General features: G+C 43.7%; 1 protein-coding gene across 5 annotated transcripts in view; it reads right to left on the reverse strand.

The window, feature by feature from the left end:
- The window catches only part of PFKFB4 (6-phosphofructo-2-kinase/fructose-2,6-biphosphatase 4), a 632,962-nt gene that overhangs the window by 254,907 nt on the left and 354,152 nt on the right, over positions 1–23,903 (reverse strand). For all 5 annotated transcript variants that reach the window (XM_069643565.1, XM_069643564.1, XM_069643563.1 and 2 more), the window contains 2 exons: positions 5,862–5,928; positions 982–1,056 (listed from right to left, as the gene is read on the reverse strand). In XM_069643565.1, coding sequence (XP_069499666.1) covers positions 982–1,056; positions 5,862–5,928 — 142 coding nt within the window. The remainder of the gene's footprint in view (positions 1–981; positions 1,057–5,861; positions 5,929–23,903) is intronic.

The following is a 23,903-nucleotide window of genomic DNA, read 5'->3' on the forward strand; positions in this document are numbered from 1 at the left end:
GGGTGCAGGGTTCGAAATTGAGGTGTGCTGGTAGTTATTTAGCTCCTGCTTCTAGCCTAGGACAGCCTGGCTAGCTTGAAACCAACGGCTAACAGCTACCAGGATCTACTTTTGACTCTCCAGCAATTGGAGCCTTACAAACATGCATACACGATATTTACTTGATCATGTGAGAATGCCAATTAAGAAGAGTTGGGACACATTTGAACACAAAGAATCATACATAATGGCCAAAAAGGGAGTATCTCATGTGAACGTTCTATTCTCTGCAGTGGGTACTCGCTCCCGGTTCCCCGGCGATAGCTGCTACCTACAGGGTGATGCCCGACACCCAGGCGCTGGCTTTAGCTCCTGCTCATTGAATCTTAATTTCAAACCCTCGGGGGCTCTTGTCGAAATACAATATACACAAAACACAGTTTTCTACTGTTTTACACAATAGTCTAGGCCGACTAGCTCTCTATTTAAACAGAGTAAGCAGTCCTACAGATAAGTATTTGCAGAAAAATTATTTTGCACCATCTTTCGGGACGTTGGACAGCAAGAATTTTTTCAGTCTGTAAAAATAGTTTGGGCATTTTTCTTGCAATCCAAGCGATCTTAGGTGCAGCAACATTACTCTTTGTGGAAGGAGCTGCTCACGCAACTGATTTAAACACATCACCTGAGTGAGCAGTGCAGGTGGAATAAAGGCCTGAAACATGGGTACCCGTTACCCCCCCACTTCTTTCTTGGTAGCACCGACTCATTTGTAAGAGTACAATAGACTGATAGACCACTTATCTTGATCCCGAAGATTAAGAAAGGAAAAATACTTAAAACTGTGAGATAAATTTATAACCGCGTCCCTTTAAACTATTAAAATTAGAACCAAACTTGTGCATTTTAGTAGTTTCAGAATTGGCAAGTTAAAGATCCGGAGCACATTTCATTCAAAAAGGAGACCGGTTTTACTCAGCAGTACTTTTATATTTGTCTCACCTTGAACCCATGCTGATCAGCAAATTTCAGAATGGTCTCTCTCCTTTCTCGGGTAGTATTTGTTGCATCAAAAACCTGCACATTAAAATAACAGTTTAGAAAATACAAATGGAAAAAATATAATTTCAGAAAGTGTTCATTCACTGGCCCAAAACAAGATTATACTTCAAACTATACTATAAAATAAGCTTCAAACTATACATTATAATTATATCACAAAAGAAACCATCTGCAACAGCAGCTATGTAACAAAAATAATATAAACTGCTCAAATACATTGTTCCACAATAAAGTACACTTTACCTTGTACAATCCATAAGAGTAATAGCATATAAACCCCATCAAATAGCACCAAAAAAAAAAATGGGAACAAGATTTAAACACCCATTGACAAATCCAACCGGTTGGGCTTGTGTGTAGGCATGCTATCTGCACTTCCCTAATGGGGCTACCTGGCCATAAAATGATAACAGCTGGGAAATGCTACGAGTATCTGGGCCTAGTGGGGCAGTGCCTATCAAAATGCACAATCCCTATACAAGATACAAAACAATTGGCTCTGCCAATGCTGGTTTTTAAGGAGAATGCATTCCAAGGACAAATGTAAAGGTATACATTCTGCTTATAAATCAAGTTGTTGATGGTACCCTTGGTTAAAACAGTTTTATCATATCAGGTGCTAGTTTTCAGCTGCAAATAAGCCATAAGCTTTAAAAAAAACTGCTAGGAAAGCAGAGCTAGACTCAGATGCCAGGGATATGTGTTTTGGGATGGGTTAATAGTGGGAGGGAATGGCCATAGGGTCAAGCATGGCCATAGGCGGTCAATGGGTGGGTAAATAACCAAACAACCACAATAGGCTGTGTGTCACGTCGCTCCTCATATCTGGTCACTCCCATCTGTTCTTCCTAGGACAATCGTTTTTTGATTCATAGGCATAGTTTACAGCGGCACCTTATACCCTAAACTTAAAAATCAACACGCTGTTAGTTGAACGATGTACTGAGGAGGGTGTATGGAGCTTCAAGGCAGCAGTTGCTGGTTTTATGTGGTTGAAGGTGCAATCAGGAGATGCGGGCTGGAACTTCAAACGAGTGGCATAAGGGGTAACAGCCTGGAGATTCGCACCCACAAGAAAGGAATTCATTAGTTACCTAGAACGTTTCTATGCACCATAAACAAGTGAAGTGATTGAGTAACGTTTTGTAGGAGGTTGACACAGAACAAGCTGCAACATATTTTCGTTTAAGGACAATTATAGAAGTCCTGTTCATTCGATTACATTCCATAAAGCAACGTAGGCTAAGGTCTAATATAATAAAACCGAGGCTTGATTTGCTCACAATACATTCAGTCCACAGTACAGGGGGGTGGACTATTCCACCCCGACCTCAGTCCCCCTCACCCCTCCATGGTCCACTGCACCACTTGTGCTGCCACAAGGTCTAAAAAAATGTCACTCTTGCATCTAGAGAACTACTTCAAGAATTCAAATTTGGCAAAATATGATTTGTTGCGGCCTAGTTTTGAATGAAAGTTAACTGGTTGCTGAACAGGCTTTGTAGTTAACTCAAGGGTAACCAGAGAATAACCATTGTAGAATCTCCCTGTAATCACTCTCCACTTTCCCGCTAATGATGCAAATTGTTTTAGGTTACTCAAGATTGTAATAGGCTTATATTTAAAGTTTTACTAGCCAAATCATCAGATCAAGGATACTCTCCTTGTGGTCCATGTTGCAGTCTTTGCCTACGTTAATATGATGTCATCTTTGATATCTTGGTTGTTAGTTTGAGCAGTGCATGGCTTAACATAACTGGCAAATTTGTTTTTTTAATTTTATGAACGTCCCAGAGTTCCTCGATTGGCCAAGAGGCATTCAAGGACACAGAATCAGAAAGTGAGTTCGCTATCGAGACGTCATCAATTTGTATTTACTTACTTTTAGGGAATTAAAAACAAAAAAAAAATAAAAACATACTGGAACAATGTACACCAAATTTGCAGAAGCAAACCCTTTGGGACCAGGTCACCAATCCTCGCACAAGTTTGGTGCAAATCAGTCCAGCAGTTCGGCTGAAGTCGGGAGCAACATTGCTTTCCCATTCAAGTCTATCAGAATTTCAAAGAGTTTGGGACACGCCCCCCCCCCTTACAACTTTGCCCCCCTTGACGAAATCACACGAAAGTTTGCAAAATAATTCATAGCTTGGTCATTATTTTGTTTGCAAAGTTGTGTGCCGGTTTGACTTAAGGTGCCAAAGTTATTTGCTGCACAAAAACGGTTATTATGGGAAACCCACCTTAACCACAGCAGACACTAAATATATAGATTGCATTTACTTTAATGAATCTACTGTCGTGACCCTGTAAACTGGTGGGAGAATCATGGTTGCCAACTGTGTGGGACGGACTGCTGGCGCATGTACACGTGCGAAAAAGTGAACAAAATGAACGGTCTGCTGAGGTCAGAGGGGACGACGGGGTGGAAGGTAAAAGAGGGGTAGAACTAGAAAAAGGAGCAAGGGAACTCGGGCCACGTGGGGCCCTGAGCATCTTTAAAAGCTTTTTGTTTGACGCGTTATATTGACCATTTCTGCAGGTTTCTACTAAAGTTGAGAACGTTTTGTATTTGACCTTCACAGATGATGCTACACACACAATCCATACCAAACAGACCGGCATGCAAGGGAAGGACTGCACACCTCCCCAAAATAGGGGACTTTGGCCAAATCATACTGGGGCAATAACATCCACTGCACAGCACTGATCCATCATCACACAAACGCGCATACCTCTATCCACAAACCATAGTCGGGCAGAGATTAAAACCACCCCGGAAGAGACTGCACATCGCTCTTACTGTATAACAATGTTGGGCCTTCCAAAGGCCTGTGCTGGTACAATTGCTCGGCAGCCCTAGTCACCAAACTCCCAGATGCTCAGGCGTCGCCTCAAACATACAGGAGGCAGGCGATTGCAAAGACCTAAACTTTACAGACCTTTCACACTGCCAGGTCACTCAAAGGTGTCCTCAGAGCGTTCATGTCATGCAAATAGCATCAGTGGTTTTTTTTTTTTACATCTCTGCAAGAACTCAAGAGTTACCAGAGAACTCATTTCGGGTGGAGCTCTCTGCTGACCAGAGTGAATCAAGTTACTTGGGTGCTTTAAGATTGTGGAAACCTTAAGTCATAAGTGCAAGTGCATAGGCGCTGCCTTGGATACTAAATGCAAGCTGCCTCCCCACCTATCGTGATTCTCAAACCCTTTCCTGTGGATCGATACTGGGGGCCATTGTAGCTGCTGGAAATCGGTATCTCTTCCCAGTATCGCATAAGAATAAATAAAGAAATCGACAATTGGCCCACTTGTGACCTGCACACAGCATGTTGCCTCCATAATTAACACCCAAGGAAGACCTCTAGTCCCAAGCAGCCCTGACTGGATGAGGGTGTAGGAGGGGGGGTGGAGTGGTGGTGGATAAACCAGTCTTTGGGCAATGGGGCGAGGGTGAAACGAATATGGACATGTACACACACATGCATACCTAAGGTGAACCCAGCGTGTGGTTGCCTACGACCAGTGCATTTATATATATTTTGGCTTTCATTGCAATGTATAGATCCTGCATACTATACACTCTAGTATAGTTGTGTAATCCGCTTCACAACACCGATTTGTAACCAGGACACCCCGTTCCCAGTCCTCAACTTTAATTTAAAAAAAAAAAATAATTGGTATGAGTGCCAATGTCCAATTAAAGATAAGACAACAATCCCAGAATGCATTTGTGGGTTAAATGAACACTTTATTGCAAAGCGGTGCCCTCGTCCCACAGAGACATTGTGGCACCCTACTACATTTATTACAGCTTCAACACTATTAGTTATGCAAATCAGTTAAGACATTTCTTCCTACAGTAATCTCTTAATGCTGCCAAAAAAGATCACCAGAATACTAACATGGCTTGGCTCGTGAAGGTATTATTTATTCCCAATCTATGTTGGCGACATTGTTATTATTGATATCACAGGCGGGCTCTATTAGAGGTGTATGCAACCTTCGGCTCTCCAGATGTTTTGGACTACAACTCCCATCAGCCCTAGCCAGCAGTGAACAGTCAGGGATCTTGGAAGACATAGTCCAAAATATCTGGCAGCCCAAGGTTGTAACCCCCGCTCTAACTGATGCTGGTTTAAATTCATTATTCGCTGCAAAGGAGGACTAACATGCCTGTTGATAATCCAGATATCAACTCGTGAAGACCAACCAGGCACATTGGTAGTTTTACAAAGCCTCAGCTCAAGCACATCCAAGCAGTCCTCGATTACAGCATTTAACACAGGGTTTTAGGATCCACACACCCTACATCTGAATACGATGCAGGGATCGAAACTGCTGGGAATGCTTTTAGCTGGATCAGCTTGCACCAACCAGCTGTATTTTTGAACTCCAAGGTCAGCAAGTGAAGTACTCGCATACCTATGCAAAATGAACTCTTTGCCTTTCAGAAGGTGTATAAAGCAGTGTTTGGGCACTTGCAAATGTTGCACTGTATGAATGTATGTGACCAGTTGGCTTGGAGAGTAAAGAGAAGCGTGGAGGCGGTTTAGGTCAAGCAAATCAGGGTGGTCTAGGCTACAAGCTGCAGATGTGGTGCATGATATCTTCAAGTGCAGTGAGGAGGAACAATCATTACCTTCACACATACGTCAAGACTAATGCAATCAAATTGATTTACATCCAAAGATAGACATTTTCTCAATTAGAAAAAGAAAACTTAACGGCAAATTCATGTTGGTCTGACAAACAGCTCAATGACTAAATGAATGCAGGACGGAATATTTAAGATCAACATGGAAAAAGGCAAAACTTACTGCCACGTGTCCTCCTTCTTCACAGAGGTATCGCTGGACATCATTCAATGCTTGTAAGGCACACTGTCTTCAGGGAGAAGAAAGAACACTGCTAGCACATGCCAAGTTGAGATCTTAAACACCAACTTTGCAACTACATTAGCTGGATCTAGTTTGCAATATAATATTTCTAATTTAAAATGTTCATGAAGCCTTTATTTGCATTCTGGAGGCAACAGGTGGACATATATTAAGTTGTACAAATGTTGTTGAACTAAAATTACGTACATTTTGCCAGTCCATTTGCTTTCACCACACACGAAACCAGGAAAACCAAGTTTTTCTTAAAATACTGCTCATTTTTTACTAATACAAAAAACATTCTTCAGTCTATTATACATATACGAATAATCTGAAATCTTCTCAAATTGATTTTTGCTATAGAGAACAACCCTTTATTTATTGCAATGAAAATTACAAATCAGACAAGAGACATAATGCGGATAACTGGCTGGGCAATGGTGAATCATTTGTCATGAAGGAGAAACCTCTCTAAGGAGGTACGGGTGGCCAAATTAGCCTGTCGATAATGGAAGCTTTGCTCAAGTACAGAGTAAGTGCATCTGCATTTTTGGTCAACGGAAAGGTGTATATTGAGAAATAGACTTAAATTGTTCTGCTATTCACAAAAATATAACTCCATGAACTGTATTTAGAAAACAGCTTGATGGGACCGACAAAGGCAGCAACTGGGTTTTGTTTGCACAGATTGTGTCTTCCAAAAACATGCAAAAGTCCATCCCCTTGCATATTAACCCTATATAGTTTGCGTAACTATTGGTCTTTGAGGGGCAGATTATATAAAATTAGAATGAAAGGAGTGGTTCGGGTTTCTGCAATGGAGGGATGCTTGCAACCTGCATCCACAGTGGGAGCAAGTATTTGAAACTACACATCTCATGATAACGGTCAACATTTCTTAGTCCAGATGCAGTAAACTAGACCATCAGAATTCAGATGTGGGGGGTCTGCATATACCTTGCTTAAGAAGGAGCTGTTGGAAAAAGAGTTCACACTTCGGTTTGCAACCAGCAAATAACGGAAACGAGGCGTTTTTGCCCACGTTGAAGCAGCTTACGGCATTCTGTAGCAGCGTGACCACAAAGGTGATGGGTGGAAGGTTTTGAATGAATCTGTACCACTGGCATTGCTCTGGGCAACCTTCCACACCACCGTTTTTTTTTTAGCCCATCTGCACCATTGGTGGCAGTATCTGACTGATTTGCATATGGCTGGACTCCTTTTGCAATGCCGCAGACGGGCTAAAAAAAACAGTGGTGTGGAAGGTTGCCCAGAGCAATGCCAGTGGTACAGATTCATTCAAAACCTTCCACCCATCACTTTTGTGGTCACAGTTTGTCTCACTATGTGAGAGAGGGTATGCCCAGACGTGGGTCCCTTGCTTGCTGCGCCATAGGGAACCAAGCTGCACCACACTGAGGTCCAACAAGGCCGAAACATGTTCGGGGTTGCTTGTGTTTCCGTGCAGAAGGGACCTGGCCTAGCAGTTTGGACTGGGCTGCTACCATTGGTGGCAGTACCTGGCTGATTTGCATATATGAGTGGACCCCTTTTGCAATGGCGCAGACGGGCTAAAAAACGTTGGTTTGGAAGGTTGCCCAGAGCAATGCAAGTGGTACAAATTCATTCAAAACCTTCCACCCATCACTTTTGTGGTCACATTCTGGAGCAGCGGTAATTAACCTGTAACTCTCTAGGTGTCCACTACAATTTGCATAATCCATCACCATTAAGTCGGTTGGGGGTTGTAATCCAAAACATCTGGACCGTCAGAGGTTGAATGAACCTAGAATGTATAGGGATACATTTGCATACTGGGAATAAGGTAATAAAGTTACTGTGGTAACCAGACAGGATCTCCGGGTAGCTGCAGAGACAGGGATGGGGAATTCAGTGCAGTGCCAGCAAAGTAAATCTGCAATTGTACAATTTCTGGCTCTCTCGCAGTAGGTAACATTCTTTAAATCCATTTCCTCCCTGGAATAGGAGTACTGCTTCTGCTATAACTATATGCAAGAACTCGATTTGCTGTTGGGAAATTCAATTGTTGCCAGTGTTGCTGCTTTGGACAAATGAGCCTAGTGAAAAGTTCACTTGGACAGTGCTTTGGTTATCGATACCCATATTGAATGCCACAAGGCAGAAATGCCGGCCAATGACTTCCTTATGTAGACCCTTTTCACTGGGTTCACCCTCTTCCTGGGAGTTTTCTGCAAGTGAGAGGGGGGGGGGGGGCAAGGGAAAACGTGGAATAGGAAGTAGGTGTGTGAACACGTGTTTCCTTTTAGCAGACATATCCGCCCATGAGGCTTTCTTAGCCTCCTTCTTTGAGCATATGTGCAAATCCTTTTTGTGCAACCCCTTCATCCACTTGCTATGTAGAGGTGGGATGAGGAGGATTCAAAAGCGTCTGTAAAAGAACTGTGCATGTTTCCTCTTTGTCCTTCATTCTTCACTTGCACACAGCCACCGGGCATCACAGACAAAGTAACAAATACCAGGCCTAGTTGATTGGACTTTCAATTCCCCTGTGCAACTCCCCTATGCATCTAATAAGGAGTATGCTGCTTACCTGTAACTCCTATTCTCCAGCATTGGTATCTTTCAATGATTCACATGCTTTGAATATTCCCAGCTGACAGGCTGGGAATCCTTGTTAACCTTAATATTATAGCTTATAATAAAGCTTTTTAGGCTCACTTTAGTAGCACATCATTGTCCTTTTGGGTGTATTCTTCCCCAGACAACAGGACGTCTAGTATCTAGCCCCACTGAGGAGCCCATCTTCAGAATCTAAACCCAGAGAGATGAGAGTTTGCTCATTATAGGCTTAAACTTTACGGGGTGGTATAAGTGATTTCAATCCGGCACACACCCAAGTCAAAGCCCAGTGTGTAGTGCACAAATGAAACCCTTATTTATTTTTGTTTATAAATTCAATATTCTGAACAATATACCCCTCATATCACACCCTTCTCCTGAGACCCCGCCGGTCACACTGAACAGGGAATCAGGCTAGTTTGCAAAGGTAAATATTAATGTATTGAAAATTAAATCACAATATGTTTTAATAGATAGACAATCACCAATGGGGTGACAGAACACTGAAGAATATCTTTAATACACTAGGAATAAGTAAGGAGCAAAACAAACGCAGCACAGAAAATAATACTTTTGTGTTGGTTCAGATCAGATAGCACTATGGTTAGAGGTTTCCCCTGCAACACCCCTCAACCCCCAATAGGCAATGTAAAGAGATAGGAGGAGACAGCAGGTATTCAGGAATAGCACAAATGAAACAGAATATCAGTCACACTTACCCTTTCAAACACAAGAAAAAAACGGAATTGACTTTAAAATGATCTTTAGAATAAACTGGGCAAACACTAAATATGGTCAAAAATACTTAAATGGTTATAAATTCCTATGGGAGCCACTTTGAATAGGTGCAAACAATCACAAACAATGATTTAGTCCGCAGGAAACATTTGAAATCTTAAGGTCCAAGTCGGAAGCAGTTTAAAGCTATTTTACACGTGTAAACCTTTCAGATTTTAAAACCGTGGAAAACTTTTCCTTGCGCGAGATGCGCGATAATGGGAGAATCGTTCTTGGGTTCTATGGATGATAGGTACAAGTAGGAGTTGAAATTTCGTTTCTATCATGAAAACTGAGGGAGTTAGAGGTTTTAGTAAAGGTTGTTTTTGTGAGATAGGCGGGTGAATGGAAAACAGAAATGCACTTTTGAAAATGACAAATGGGTTTGCTTACACAAGAGGACTATGAAAAAGCGAATACAACACAGGAATCTTACAGTCACGCGATCAGCGCAACCCGCCTGCTAAGGAAACTCGACTTCTTCAGATAAGAAAAGGGTCAGCGCAGAGATAGTTCTAACAATACTGGTTCTGAAGGGAAGGATGGGTTTGAGGTAGGGATAAGACAATGCAAATATACTATGGGCCACAGTTCTTCCTACTAATACTCACAGGATATGTTTTTAAATGGGGCCGTCGGCTTTGGTCATTGGATTGAGTCTGGTCTAGGAAAGACAGCACATCAGGCACGGTACTGGACCAGCCAGGATGGTCGCCGGATTTGCACATGATCTGCCCTCCTAGTCTGTGGGTATTTGAGTCAGCTGGATTGCCAGTTCCTCAGGCAAGACTAGTGGTGGCAAGCCAGAGAATTTCAGGACACTGGTTCAAAAGGCCTTCTCACACCACTTTACTGGGTGGAGAGAAAACATGTTAGGATTTGGACCTTGCTGGAAATCAATAGTTCTCTATTGCTGGCAAGAGATTTGGCATCTGGAAGAATATTTAGGGCTGGACGTCGAATGCTGGATCAGAGTGCTTCGTCGGATTCAGGAAAGTGAGTGGATCTGTGAGTCCCTATGTGTTGTCAGCTGTCTCCATTTATCCTTTAAAATGACATCACAAAGGGGGTGTATGGGCCGGCTTAGCTAAGCTTGCCCCTGTGAGCTGGGATTGGACCAAACTTCATCTCCGCCTTGCAATTTGAGTGATTGGATCAAGGCCGGATGATGTCACATTTTATGATTTGCTTTACAGTCCTCAGAGACATCCCTTTAGCCACTGCTCAAAATCAGATTTGATACTAAATGTACATTTCAACATTGGTCACCTTTATACAAATCACACAAAGATATCATAATCCATGTGGCAGATATTCCTCAAAACCCCGCAGCGGTAGCATCTTGTCTCAACTTTACAGAATTTTGCCCTTTTCGCTATGAACACAATTTCCAAATTTTATGCAAATTTCCACAAATGTGCGTGTTTTAACGTAGGGATATGCATGTACATTTTCACAATTCTATCATTAACACATTTTGCATAAAACCACATATATTGCCATTCCTGTCCAGAACATGTCACACAGTCTACCGCCTCTTCACACGTGCAGCCAATAATTAAATTAACAGCTCTGTCCTTTTTATATTTTTCACCCTTTTGGATGACAAGTTAGGAGTCTTTTAAGACTGGTTCTTCATTCATGTTTAGCAACAGATGGTCCGCCCCTTTTTGGCTCTGTGCAGTCCAGGGCATCCCCCCTCTTTGTTTGTTCCTTCCAGAGGCCATTTATGACCCCGTTCACACTTCCATTTCCTGGGCTGAAGTTCCGTCATTGATCCTTCCATTTCTGCAGACAAGATTCTGTTATAATCTTCTGTTTGAGTGTGGAGAAGTGTTGTGTATAGGCATTTAGGAGTTCTTCGCAACAGCGCAAATGTCATTTGTATGCACATTTTGGGGTTTCACTTGCAAAGTGCTGCTTGCTCTCCCTGCACCCTGGTTGCTGGTCATGGGGGCCACTGGCACATTTCTGCAGGGTGTGCTCCATTCCACCACACATTCACCATAGGTGGCAGGTTGTGCATATCTTTTTATGTGCTGAAGCACACGGTTTTTGTAGGTTTTTGGCGCACAGAAGGGTTTTGCCGCCATTGTTGCAGTTTCTTTCACCATAACTGGCAGGGTGATGCCGCATAACAGAGTGGGTCAATACATGCCACAATGGTTGGTGGGCGGATGCAAATCCATGAAAGATACCAATGCTGAAGAACAGGAGTTACAGGTAAGCAACATACTCCTTCTCCAGCATGGAGATCTTTCATGGATTCACATGCTTTAGTACACAGCAGTTTGGATTCTTGAATTGGAGGTGGTAAGCGAGAAAGGCATAGCTTATAGTGTAGGACAGCTCTTTCGACCATTGCCTCTGCTTCCCCTGATCCTGCCATACAGTAGTGCTTCACAAAGGTGTGCAGTACTGCCCAGGTTGCTACACAGCAAATGACTGACGGGGGGAATCCGAGCCCATATGCTGCAGATGAACCCACTGCTCTGGTAGAATGCTCTTGAATGGACCCTTGCAGGAGGGCCTACTGGCTTGCTTATTCACCGTTGTGATTGTCGAGGAGACCCAGGTTGCGATTCCTTGCTTGGAAATGGGTCGACTCCTGGTAGGTGCTACAAACAGCTGCGACGTTCGCCGAAAATTTTTAGCCCTGTCTGTATAGAACTTAAATACTCTCTGAAGATCCAACAAGTGTAGTGATTGTTTTGCTGGACTAGTAGGTCTCGCGAAGTACGCTGGTAGTGTTACTTCCACTTGTAGGTGGAATTCTGATAGTACTTTAGGGATGAAGGTGGGATTTGGTGTCAGGACGACTGTCTCAAAAGGTACAGTGGTTTGACAGATAAAGCATGCATTTCAGATACTCGTCAGAATGACGTAACTGCTAAAAGGAATGCTGTCTTCCATGACACATTTTATGTCCGCAGTAGCCATTGGACCGAAAGGTGATCTCATTAGTGCTCCTAGGACCATAGGCTCTACTGCAGAGGTAGTTTCTTTTGTGGCGGATAAGTGCGGAAAAGACTGCTCATGAAATGTTTTACTATGGAAGATGTGAGCATGGGCGATCTATTCTCTTGTATCCAGAAATTGATCTGCAGACTAGGGATTGCCTATGGGTTATATGATATGATATTGTTCTGTGAACCCAAGGCATGCTGGTGTGTTTTACCTTAACTGTTGTGGTGGCAATTTATGGCCTCAAATCTTATTGAATTACAGACAAGGTATGTTTCTCCCTTCATTGTTTTCAGTTCAGCTCCTGAAGAAGGGTAGTCGTTCCCTAAAACACGTTGAGCATACTTCAAAACTTCAAACTGAACACTGGTTACCCAACTGACCATTGATTATCTAATATTACGTTTATGTTTATTGAATTTATATAGCGCTTTAAGCTATATTCTCTTATGTATCAATACTGCATACATGACATTTATTTAGCCTTTTTTTGGCTCCAATGGTGTGCAGGGTACGGGAGGCCTCACAAATTGGGCTCTTCCACTTTATGTTGATTTACAGCTTCGTGTTAGGGCAATCATTCCTCCCCTGCACCCTAAACTTATTAGAATTGTTACATTGGAGGGGCGCTGTTGAGCAGTAATGGGAATGGTGGCTTATATCGGAGCTCCTGCCCCAACAAAAATATGTCGTATAGAGTGCCTGCAATACGAAATGTCTACCGACGAGGAGGCGATTGCTAGCTCGGGGCAACAACTGGCTCAGTTTGGGGACCTTCGGCGAGCTGCAAGTCATGATAAATCAGATCGGCAGAGCCGGCGATGCAACACTCTGGCGGAGGCATCCAGAAGCAATGAGGAAATCCCAACAAGAGTCTGGTGCCGTGAGGCCTTCACTGGGGAGAACCACCAGAGCTGAAAGACCCAACTCAGGGTGAAACATATCCTACGAGATGCGAGAAGTCTCATAAGCGTGGTGCCGGTTCGGACAGCCTTTGACAGAATTATATACAGCAATGGTGGTCGGATATTTGGGGGCAAAAGTTCGGGGCCTGAACAATCCCAGTAAAGCTAGGAAGGTTACAGCATACCTGGATCACCACTCTCCCAAAATAGTGATGCTATAAGAAACCAATACATGATGGGTTTGCATTTAAGTAGAGGCGACAGATATTATACAACCTACTCATCTCAAGCTAGGGGAGTCCGAACTATGATGCATCAATTGCTGCATTTTGAAGCAGAGGAGATACAGACGGACCCTGAAGGCCGATGTGTTCTAGTGAGAGGGGTGGCATCAGGGCGAAAGTGTTATATTGGTGAACACCTATGGCCCGAACATAGACGATGAGAGATTCTATACCTGAGTGAGATATTGGTGAAGATAGGAGACGCCCCCATCATATGGGGGGTTGATTTTAATACGATCTTAGATCTCCTTATGAACCGATCAAGCACCACACGGCACGATTTATCTGGCGCAGCAAAAAGTATTAGGCAAGTGATGGCTCAACTTGGACTTGTTGACGTGGGGAGGGACGAACACCTGAGAGAGGCCGAATATTATTCTACGGTCCATGCTATGTCACGGATTGATTTCTGGCTACTCCCGGCAGTGGGGTGCCAAGCTTGCGTGGCAGCAAAATTCTACCTTGTACTCTGTCAGATCACGTGAACTCTGAAACACACCAAAACCCAGTCCATTGTGGACAATGCCACAGTCCATGTTTACGGACAGCGCGCTGGTAGAAGATATGTGGGAAAAGATTGAAGGATTATTTGAGACAAACGAGGGCTCGTTTCCGTCTTAGGTTAGGAAGAATTCTCATTTCTGTGCTAATTCCCTTCAGAGACCTTGGAGAACCCCAGCTCTTTTGCTGGACTTTGAATTTTTATCCTGGAGTGAGCGAGACTGTTTTCTCACTATCGTGAATTTGTGATCTGATTTGGACTCTGTTTTTGAAAGCCTGACAAACTCAATAGGCATATACTTTGGTATTATGACACACACCTTCAGTGCAGTGTCAGAGAAGTTCCTTGGATTTCTCATAAGGCTTAAATACCTTCTCTTGGGTGATCTACTGTTCCCCAAGAGTAGTAAAGTGCAATTGACTTTACTTACCTGGTTTTCCTATGTAGGTCCAGAACACCCTATCTAATGTGGAAGTTAGGGGGTTACTTAGTAGCTAGCCCCTTTTCCTACTTACACATGTAACATTTTTTATGTTACCTTCACTACTTTAAATGGCTGGTGGTAGTGGTTTAAATGTTCCTACCATTGTGCGTTTCTACCACAGGCTGAATCGTCAGCTGCAGTAGTGCACCCATGGGTGCCCATTTTGTCAAAATGACCCTGGTCGTCTTTTTATCTCCATTTCTTGCTTGGGAGGCATTTCTTGGGCTATACTCTGCGCGCAAACCAGGTTTAACTGGTTTGTTCGTTTTGCCTTTGGCAGGCTTCATTACTGAAATCCGCCTCTGACTCCAGTGTGTCTGGCAGGGCAGGAAGCGAGGGAGGTGCCCAAAACTCCCTGTCCTTAGTCTCCTTGGTTATCTGAATGCACTCAGTGCTGATTGGCTGGCTTGCAGAGTTGATCTCAGCTCTGACTTTCACAAGCCTAACAGCTTGTGGCCCAACAGTGATTTTGTACAAACTCTAAGATTGCGCAAGACCTTTGTGGTATCCAAGCAGTGTCTCAGCTCCATAGACATTGTTAAAATTGACTTTGGCTGTCTTGGCTCCCTGCAGACTCTTCTGACCCATTGACTCGGATTCCAACTGCTCCTCATAGGTGGTGCAGGGTTTAACTTGTATTGCTGGGAAAGATCTAATTTAGACTTCATTGGGAGATTGAAGAGCTCACATGCTCGGAGAACCTGTTAACCTTTTCTAACTTTTTCCTTTTGCACAACCTGAGCATTTATCAAGCACAAAAAGCAATATATAAATGCCAATACTGTCCTAGTAATTGAAGTCAACCCTAGTTGTAGGCAGTGTGTATAAAGCATCTCTAACAAGTATCTACTTGCTTATTCTAAATCAGACAAAGTGTTACGAAGTGTATTTTTATTGTTGCATATTGCCATTTTTAAAGGAGGCTTATTTAAAACCGACCATTAAATACATATTTTTTTTACTAGAAAACCTTGAGTGCAAGTGTTATTTGGATACTTGTATGTGTGGATTTCGATGCTACAGCTCTACAGCTTACATGTATCCCTCTTGAGATAAGTCTGGCTGCTCAGTCACTACCAACTTGTGTACTACAGACCTATATCAATAGGTGGGTTACCTAATACCAAGAGGACAAGACTGGTGTAATCTCCCACAGGGTACTGCATACAATCTTGCCCAACAACTTACGATATGGGAAATCTTTAAAGTTTGGTTGAGGGGCAAGATGATTTAGATCACACCAGGGGTATTGAAGGCTACCAGGCAGGAGTTGACCGAGGCAGAATGCGTGTTACGCAGATTAGAGAATGAATATGGTATAACAAATATGGTGCTCGTAGGAGTAATTCAAAGGTAACCTGCTGAAGTTCCATGACCTAGCGGACCGAGAGATACGTTACATGTCGAAACCTGCCCAGGAAGTCGTTATGGTGAGGATAGGCCTGGATGCTTATTCATGGGAATAGTGAAAGGAGAGAAAGGGGCGAAGCCCATCACAGGGATTGAGGGAGCAGCCAGGAAGTTTTTGACGACCACAGAGGCGATTAACACTGAGTTCCTACAATACCATAGTAAGCTGTATGCTAATTCAGACACCTGTATGGAGGAGGAAGTAGAACTATATTTAAAAGATTGCTCTCCTGGGTCTTCCCACGGAGGTTTGTATGTCATTAGATGATCCGATTAATAATGAATAAATAACGAATACAATCACTATGCTGTCTGCCGTTAAGGTTGCCGGGCCCGATGGACTGGGTATAGAACTATACAAGACATACAGTGACATCCGAGCACCACAATTGCTCAGGGTTTGGGAAGAGGCATTGCTGACGGGGCAACTTCCACACACGCTTACAGATCAGTTATCTCCGTTACCAAAACCAGGCAAACCACTGAATCAAGTTGTTTCATATCAGTGTCATTAATCAATACTTTGATGCTAAAATGTATGCTAAAGTATTAACAAATGGGCTTCTCCCAAACATGACATCTTATACATCCAGACCAGCCTGGCTTTGTCTCGACACGATCTACAGCATTTAACTAATGGCGCCTTTTTGGCATATCACACATTAGTCAACAAGCTCAGGCAGTGGCTGCATCCCTTGATGCAGTGAAGGATTTTGACTCCGTGTCCTGCAATTATTTGTTTAGGGTACTCTAGCGTTTCTGGGTTGGGGGTTATTTTCTCAGCTGTTTGAGACTCCTAAATACAACCAGACAGCTAGAATACAGACTTACTGGGCTTCATCTCAAGCATTCACGCTTGAACGAGGAACGCAACAGGGATGCCCATTTTCTCCATGGTTGTTCACGCTCCCAATAGAACCACTGGCACAACAGATGAGGGAACGGCACGCAGATAGGAAGATAACACTTTGTTTGCGCTTTGAAACATTTGTGTACGAGCGCGATATAAATAAAATCTAATTTAATTTCAGTTACACACAGCGGACCACCCCAGATTATCTCCCTGTACACGGATTACTCCTTAGTGTACATACGAAATCCAGAGGTGAAACTAGGGCTAGTGGCTAGGTTTACTAATTATTCAGGGTATATAATCAACACTACTCAATCTGAACCGTTTCCACTCATGGACAGTAGTAGAGTTCCGATATATCTTAAGGGACTCAAACGGGCCCCAACTAGATTTAAGTATTTAGGAGTGACGTCATCTCGTACACAGCTGACACTATACGAGAATAACCATGAGAGGTACCTTAGTGCTCTTGCAGTTAAACTAGAGCATTGGGATAGATGCCAGATATCCTTAGATGGTAGGTTATCCCTGTTACAAATGGTGGTGATACCCAAGCACTTATTTTACTACTATATGGATATGGCTGGGCCAAAATTTGTTTGCAAAGCTTCGCTCTATGGCAGTGCAATTTCTGTGGGGAGGCGGTATACCTCGTATAAACTGGGAGGGACTGACGGAACCCTATGAGCGGGGGGGAGGGGGGCCTGGCCGCCCCTGAATTTGAATGATATTATCTGGTTGCCCAAGCACAATATGCTGGACACTGGTATGTACCTGGCCGCAGTGCAGTACACAGATTTGGAACAGTACGGTGCAGCCCCAACAGACCTTAGGTCAGTAATTTTGGACGGCTGCTATACAGATGTGTACGTTTGACCCGGTGCGTATGACAGTGAATGCATGGGCCTGAGTGTTTAAACGCTTAGAAATATCAACTCCCTATAACAGCAAGATCAGTTTTTGGAATTGCCCCGCTCTTCCTCCTACCTATGACACCGACATATAGCTGTCATGGGACCAGACCAAAGAAATGATGTTAGGTGACCTATTTACAGGGGGTAGATTTGTAACGCAAGAGGAATTCAAAGAGATATTAGACACAAACCCAGTTAAGGTATTATAATACTTCCAAATTAAAGCTGCGGCGTGCCAAGATGGCAGTCGATCCCACAGTAGCCAAAATCATGTGAATGTATTGATGTGATAGCATCAAGTGATATGGCAAGGGGGCAAGGATCGGGGCTCTATAAGGCTGTACAGGGCGTTCAGAACCCACGGAATACAGCAAAGTCTAAATGGGAGAGAGATCCGAACATGAATATTGACGAGACGTAGATATTGTCTTAACGAAGGAATTTGAACTGAAAGCAAGATTTCGATAGCAAATTCGATTCACATGTTTTGGAACTGTCCTGAAGTGTCACAATTTTGGCACGATGTAGCTGAAGTATTGAATGATATGTTTGGGATACCTCCCACACTCCTTCCTCTCAAATATTTACTGGGCGATATTGGAAAGGGTTCTATAATTTCATATATTTCTTTTTTACATTTCTATAGCACACAAAACCATTGGGCATTTGGGTGTTGTGCTTAAGAATATGGTTACATTCAGTTACCTTTCAGGCTTAGTCCAGGACAATGCATTTAACTTAGTGTTAATACATGGAGATTCAGTTACAGTGTCATGCAGTTACGTTCAGGCTTAGTCCATACCATTACAATTGTACATTAGCAAATACCTTTCCTAATTCCCCTAGGTGAGCCTTGCCAGCAGGAGCTAAGGGGGGGGGGGGGGGGGGGGAGAGGGGGGCTATGAGTATAAAAACAACGTAAATTGTTTAAAGTATGTTGCATAGTTGCAAAGAAATGAATCTTGTTGAAATGGAAATCGAAAGTTGCACCCTCATGTGACGAATGGCTCAAGGAATTAACTTGTGTAAATGAAAAAAAGGAGGGTTATGCGATGACTGTAATTGGGATGTGCAGACCTAGGGATATATGGGAACCATTCTGTGAATACAAGAACTAGGTCATTGGGGAATGTATAAAGAAGCAATGCCATTGTAAATGCTGATGTGCAATGTAAACCGATACAGTATTTATCATTGTGTGGAATGGTGGGGTGGGGACTGTCTGCTTAAATAAAGGTTTAACACACCGCTTTGTGAGTATATAGAAATTGCTACCAGGTGCACCTTAATGGATGTATGTGATAAGCCATCTATAGCTAACTTAAGCAAATATGACTATATTGAGTGGGTGTCACTGCTGCAGAGCGCACCAGCTACAAAAGCGATCCCACTTGTATCCATAGGATATGTTGGTGGATTCTGCTCTTGCTGCTTTCAGAAAGTTACTGCATTCTTGCGAGAGTGGGACTTGGCAAAATTCACAGGAGCCAGGCCTTTAAAGTTGAGAGATCATGGTGTAGAACCTGTTGGTTGTACTTTGAGAGCAATTTGGGATCCTGCCCCAGAAGAATTGAACAGTCTTGAGATAGGAGGTCAGAGAACCAGGATTGTCTCGCCCACACTGGTGCTATCAGAATGATTGTGCATTTGTACATCATGATCATCTGCCGCACCTTGCGCATCACAGGAATTGAAGAGAACGCATACGTGAACATTCCTTCCATCGATATTGCAAACGCATCTCACAGCGATTCGTCACGTGGTTATCTGCTGGCAAACTGGGGACATTTCTTGTTCTCCCATGTGGTGAATAGATCGATGGGAGGTGTTCCCACCTTGTGAAGATCTCAGTTTCCTGTTTGCCAGTTGCCACTCGCATGCATTTATTGATTGCATAGTGCCATAACTGTTGTGCTTCCGTTGACACCTTGTGCCTCCTTGCTTTCGTTAATAATACAGTCTGTCAACACTCTGACTACCTCGTTTTCGAGTACTGGTTGGAATGAGTGGAGGGCTCGTGACACAGCTTTCAATTCTAGGACATTGGTATGGAGTTTGGACCCTAGGGCACTCCAGTGGCCCTGTGCCGATAGGCGATTGGTGTGTGCGCCCCACCTTGTGAGTGACGCATCTGTGACCAACTTTTCTTGGAAAGGTAGCTCCTTGAATGGCATCACTCTTGTGATGTGGGGGTGCGTCATCCACCATTGCAATTTGTGTGCTATTATGGATGTTACTGTCTGTTTGTCGTTCCAGTATCCATTTGTTTGAGACCATTGATACACCAGAAACTCCTGTAGCGGTCTCATATGTTACTTGCAGTGCTGGATTAGAGGTATGTTCGGAACGATACTCTGCTGCCTGGACAGAATCTGGTCAAGAGAAGAGGTATTGCCAGTGTCCTTTCCTGGGACGGTGGAGCCCACCCCATGACTGTTGAACTGAGCCCCTAGAAACACTAAAGTGTTTAATGCGTGAAGCAAAACTTGTCTGAATTTTTGGCAAAACCGAGGCATGAGAGGCTTCCAGATATGTGTTGTACAACTTTTTTCGTTTTGGCATATGAAGGTGCCCGTATCAAGGTAGGGGTAAACGTGGCACCCTTCCCTTCTTAGACACAGCTACTGAGGATAGGCACTTGGTGAATGTTCTGGGTCTGAGCGTAATACAAGGATAGACCCTTGAACCGATAATGGCTGGTTTCTACGACAAACCTTAGGAACTTCCTGTGTACTTTCCAAATTGGGGGGGGGGGGTGTAAATACACATCCTTGAGGTCCTAGGATGCCGGAAAGTCTCCTTACTTTACCATCTTTATGACGTCAGTTAAAGTAACAATCTTGAATTTTTGCTTTTTGACATATTTGTTTAGCCCTCTTGGGTCTAGAATTGGGCCCCAGGACTTCTCCAGTTTTCAGACCACGAAGAACCTTGAATATGTTCCCTTGTTCCTTTGATGTTTGGAACGTTTTCGGTTGCATGCTTTATCTGTAGCTTTGCCACCTCACTATTCAGGATTTTTAAGTGCGGTTAATGTAATTGCAGAGGAGGTGATCTTTTGCCGAATTCCTGTATATGTCCTTCCTTTATAATGTCTATGATTTGCTTCCATTGCAGCAGATAATATTGCAGGATGGCTCACACTTGCTGCAGATGTTTTAACGTGGGCGCTTGGAAGTGATGGGAGTCAGGCTTGTTTTTGTTGTCTGCCTCTTGAGGAAGTTGCTGCCCGACGGCTCCTTGGGGCCGTTTTGTAGTCTTTCTGTTTGTAAGGATATGACCTTCTGTACCCTTGATAGTAGGTCCAAGAATAGGAAGACCCTTGTTGGAAGGACTCGACACCTCTGCTCGTGGTTGCTTAGCATCCTGAGACTCCTCGGAATGAACGAAAAGTGAGTCACACTGTTGGAGTAGTAAAGATCTTGCTGTAACCGTGTCTGATTCCTTTTAACACCTCATCTATTTTGGGTCCTAACAATGGTCTCCATCAAAAGGCATGTCTACTATTTAGAGTAGATGTCTTGCCTGAAATCAGAGCATTTTAACCATGCTCGTCTTCGCAATACCACCACCTTGCTGATCTGTTGGAAGACAGTCGCTGTTATATCAACCACAATATTGATGGCATGATTAGATGAGTTTTCTCCTTCTCGCAGGATTTCCATGGTTTGTTGGTGCTTTTCCTTTGGCAGATGCTCCAATAGTGGAACCATCCCGTTCCACATCTGTCATATCGGATGACTATCGTCAGGGAATTTGCTGCCTCAACTGTAGTGGCTCCAGTGGCCAAAAATCTTTTCCCCAAATGCATCCTGCTTTCTGCAGTCATTCTGGTGGTGAAGTGTATTTCTGGCATTCTGTGCTGGACTTTCTCCCAACGACTCCGAAACCGACTCAGGAGTAGGTTAGGATGTCGGGCACTTGTGGGAGGCCTAGAGCTCTGAATTTCTTTTCTAGTTGCCCTTTTAGGGCAGGTTCTGAGAATGGTCTCCATTAGTAGAAATCCTACTTCCCACGCATGGTCCAAAATGGGAGTGGACATCAGTTTTCCTCCACTTATGCATTAAATCAAAAAGGAAACAGTCCGTCTGTTCAGAAGGGACCAGACCAAATTCTTTTCATGCTTTCTGCCCGGTGGTGTGAAACTCCCATTTCATCTGTTGGGGACTGTTGGGCAAGCAGCTCGGGTACAGAGGTAGGACCTGTATCACCTTCATAACAGTCATCTTGTTTTGTAGAGTGGGTAGTAGTACTGTGTTTCTCCATGATCATTAGTGGTTGATAAGTGCAGTTACCCCTCCTCATGCTCGCGATATGTCGAGTGTGTGGGCCTTATTGAACTGCTTGACCCATTTAATGGCCGAGGCCTCATTGGCCCGATAGGTGACCGCCTCAGGGGCAATTTAGAACGTCTGGAGGAAGTATCGTTGGCGTGACTGCTTCTCTGTGCTGTATGCGTTTCCTGCTTTGCAGGATTCAAAGGAATATTAGAAGGACCTGGTATATCTCCACACACCTCTGGCTGGTCCTGCACTAATGGCAGCCTCCCATCTAGTTGTTGGACTAGAGCCTGCAGTGTGAATAATATTTGAAGAGATAACGACTGAGTTTAGGATTGGCTCAGTAGGCTAGGATAGGATTGGCTGAACTGGGAGGCCTGGGTCTGTGGGTCTCAGCGAGCGCCTTTTACATTGGTGAGCTTAAGGGTGCTTCTCCTGGAGATTGCGGATTTGAACATGGATCCTCATCAGAGAACGGAGGTGAATAACCTTGTTCAAACTCAGTCTATATGGTATTCTAATATTTGTTCAGGCAGTATTGAAGAAACTGGTGACAAGGATGGTTCCCTTCTTGTAGTTATTGTGGGCTATCAACCTTCTTGGAGGGTTGCAACTGCTTGAGTGTAATTATTATTAGTATAGGCCTTTCTCCGGTAGATATAGTAGCTTCCACCGGGTCTTCGTGCTTTGCTCTTTCCGCAACCGCTTGTGTCTTTTAAAATGACTTCAGTGGTTGTTTCCCACTTGGATTTACTGTTTTTTGTGATCTGACAAGGTTTTGGTCATTGTGACCCCCTCCAGCGTTCTTATTTGTCTCTTACAGGCTTCCAGGTAGTGTTGGTGGACAAGGAGTTTTTTCCGACCGTTTGTGCTAGTAGTGGTTGTCGAAGGAATTCCTATTGGGGACTGTATTGGCATAAGAGGTATCTCATGCACTGTCGATGCCGAGGTTGTCCGTGCTCCCGTCGTCTTTGTGGGTTGGTTCGTTGTCTATGGGTTTTTCACTGACAGGGTCTTGGCTCTGACTCGGTCATCGAAGGAGGTCTTGGGCGCAATGAGTTTCACAGCTGATGGGGCAGCAGTTACCGTCAATGACGATGCAGTTGAGGGTTTCCGGCCTCTGGTTGACAAAGGGGCTATGATTGAGGGTTTTATCGTCAACGAAGCCCGTGACATCTTAGACTTGCCTCTCCAGTCGTTGACGGAACAGCCGTCCGTGTTGGTATTGCCAACGGTGAATGTCTATCGACGGTGCAATGCAATACATTTTTCCTCCTTTTTCTTTTCAGAAACGGATGGCAATCTTTCTTCCGACTTGTCGCTGGGTTAGGGAGAATTCTCGGAAATGTGCTAATTCCCTTCTACATTGGAGACCATCTCTTTTTGCTGGACTTTAGGATTTCATTTCTAACCTGGTGAGAGTGAGACCTTTTTCCCCACTCTTATTTTTCTGTGATTTGGACTCAGTGTTTCATTTGACTTTGGAGTAGGACAAACTCCATAGGCATCATCTTTATTTTGTGACACACAGCACCTTCAGTGAAGTGGCACAGGGGAGTCTTAGATTTCCCAAAGGTTTAATGACCTACTCTTGGTGAAACTACTGTTTCCAAGAGCAGTAAAGTGAAATTGACATTTACATTTTGTAACTTTCTAGACCCAGCACACACTATTACAATAGGGTGCTGGATGGGTTACTTAGTATCTCCTTCCCTTTGTCTAGTTTCTCATTTTTATGTTACCCCTTCTACAATTGACTGGTGGCAGTGGTTTACTTTTTCCTACCATTGTGCGTTTCAACCGCGTGCTGCAATTGCAGCTGCAGTACAACACCCATGGGTGCAAATTTTTCGCCATTTCTTGTTAGAAAGGTCCTTCTTGAGATTTACTCTGCGCACCAAACCAAGTCTGGTCTCTTGGTTCGTTTTGTCTTTGGCAGGATTCACTGGTGAAGCCTGGCTCTGGCTCCAGCATGGCTGGCAGGGCAGGAAGTGAGGGAGATGCCCGA

This window comes from Ambystoma mexicanum, chromosome 2p (assembly GCF_040938575.1).
Source record: "Ambystoma mexicanum isolate Mex_15411 chromosome 2p, UKY_AmexF1_1, whole genome shotgun sequence".
Classification (NCBI taxonomy): Eukaryota; Metazoa; Chordata; class Amphibia; order Caudata; family Ambystomatidae; genus Ambystoma; species Ambystoma mexicanum.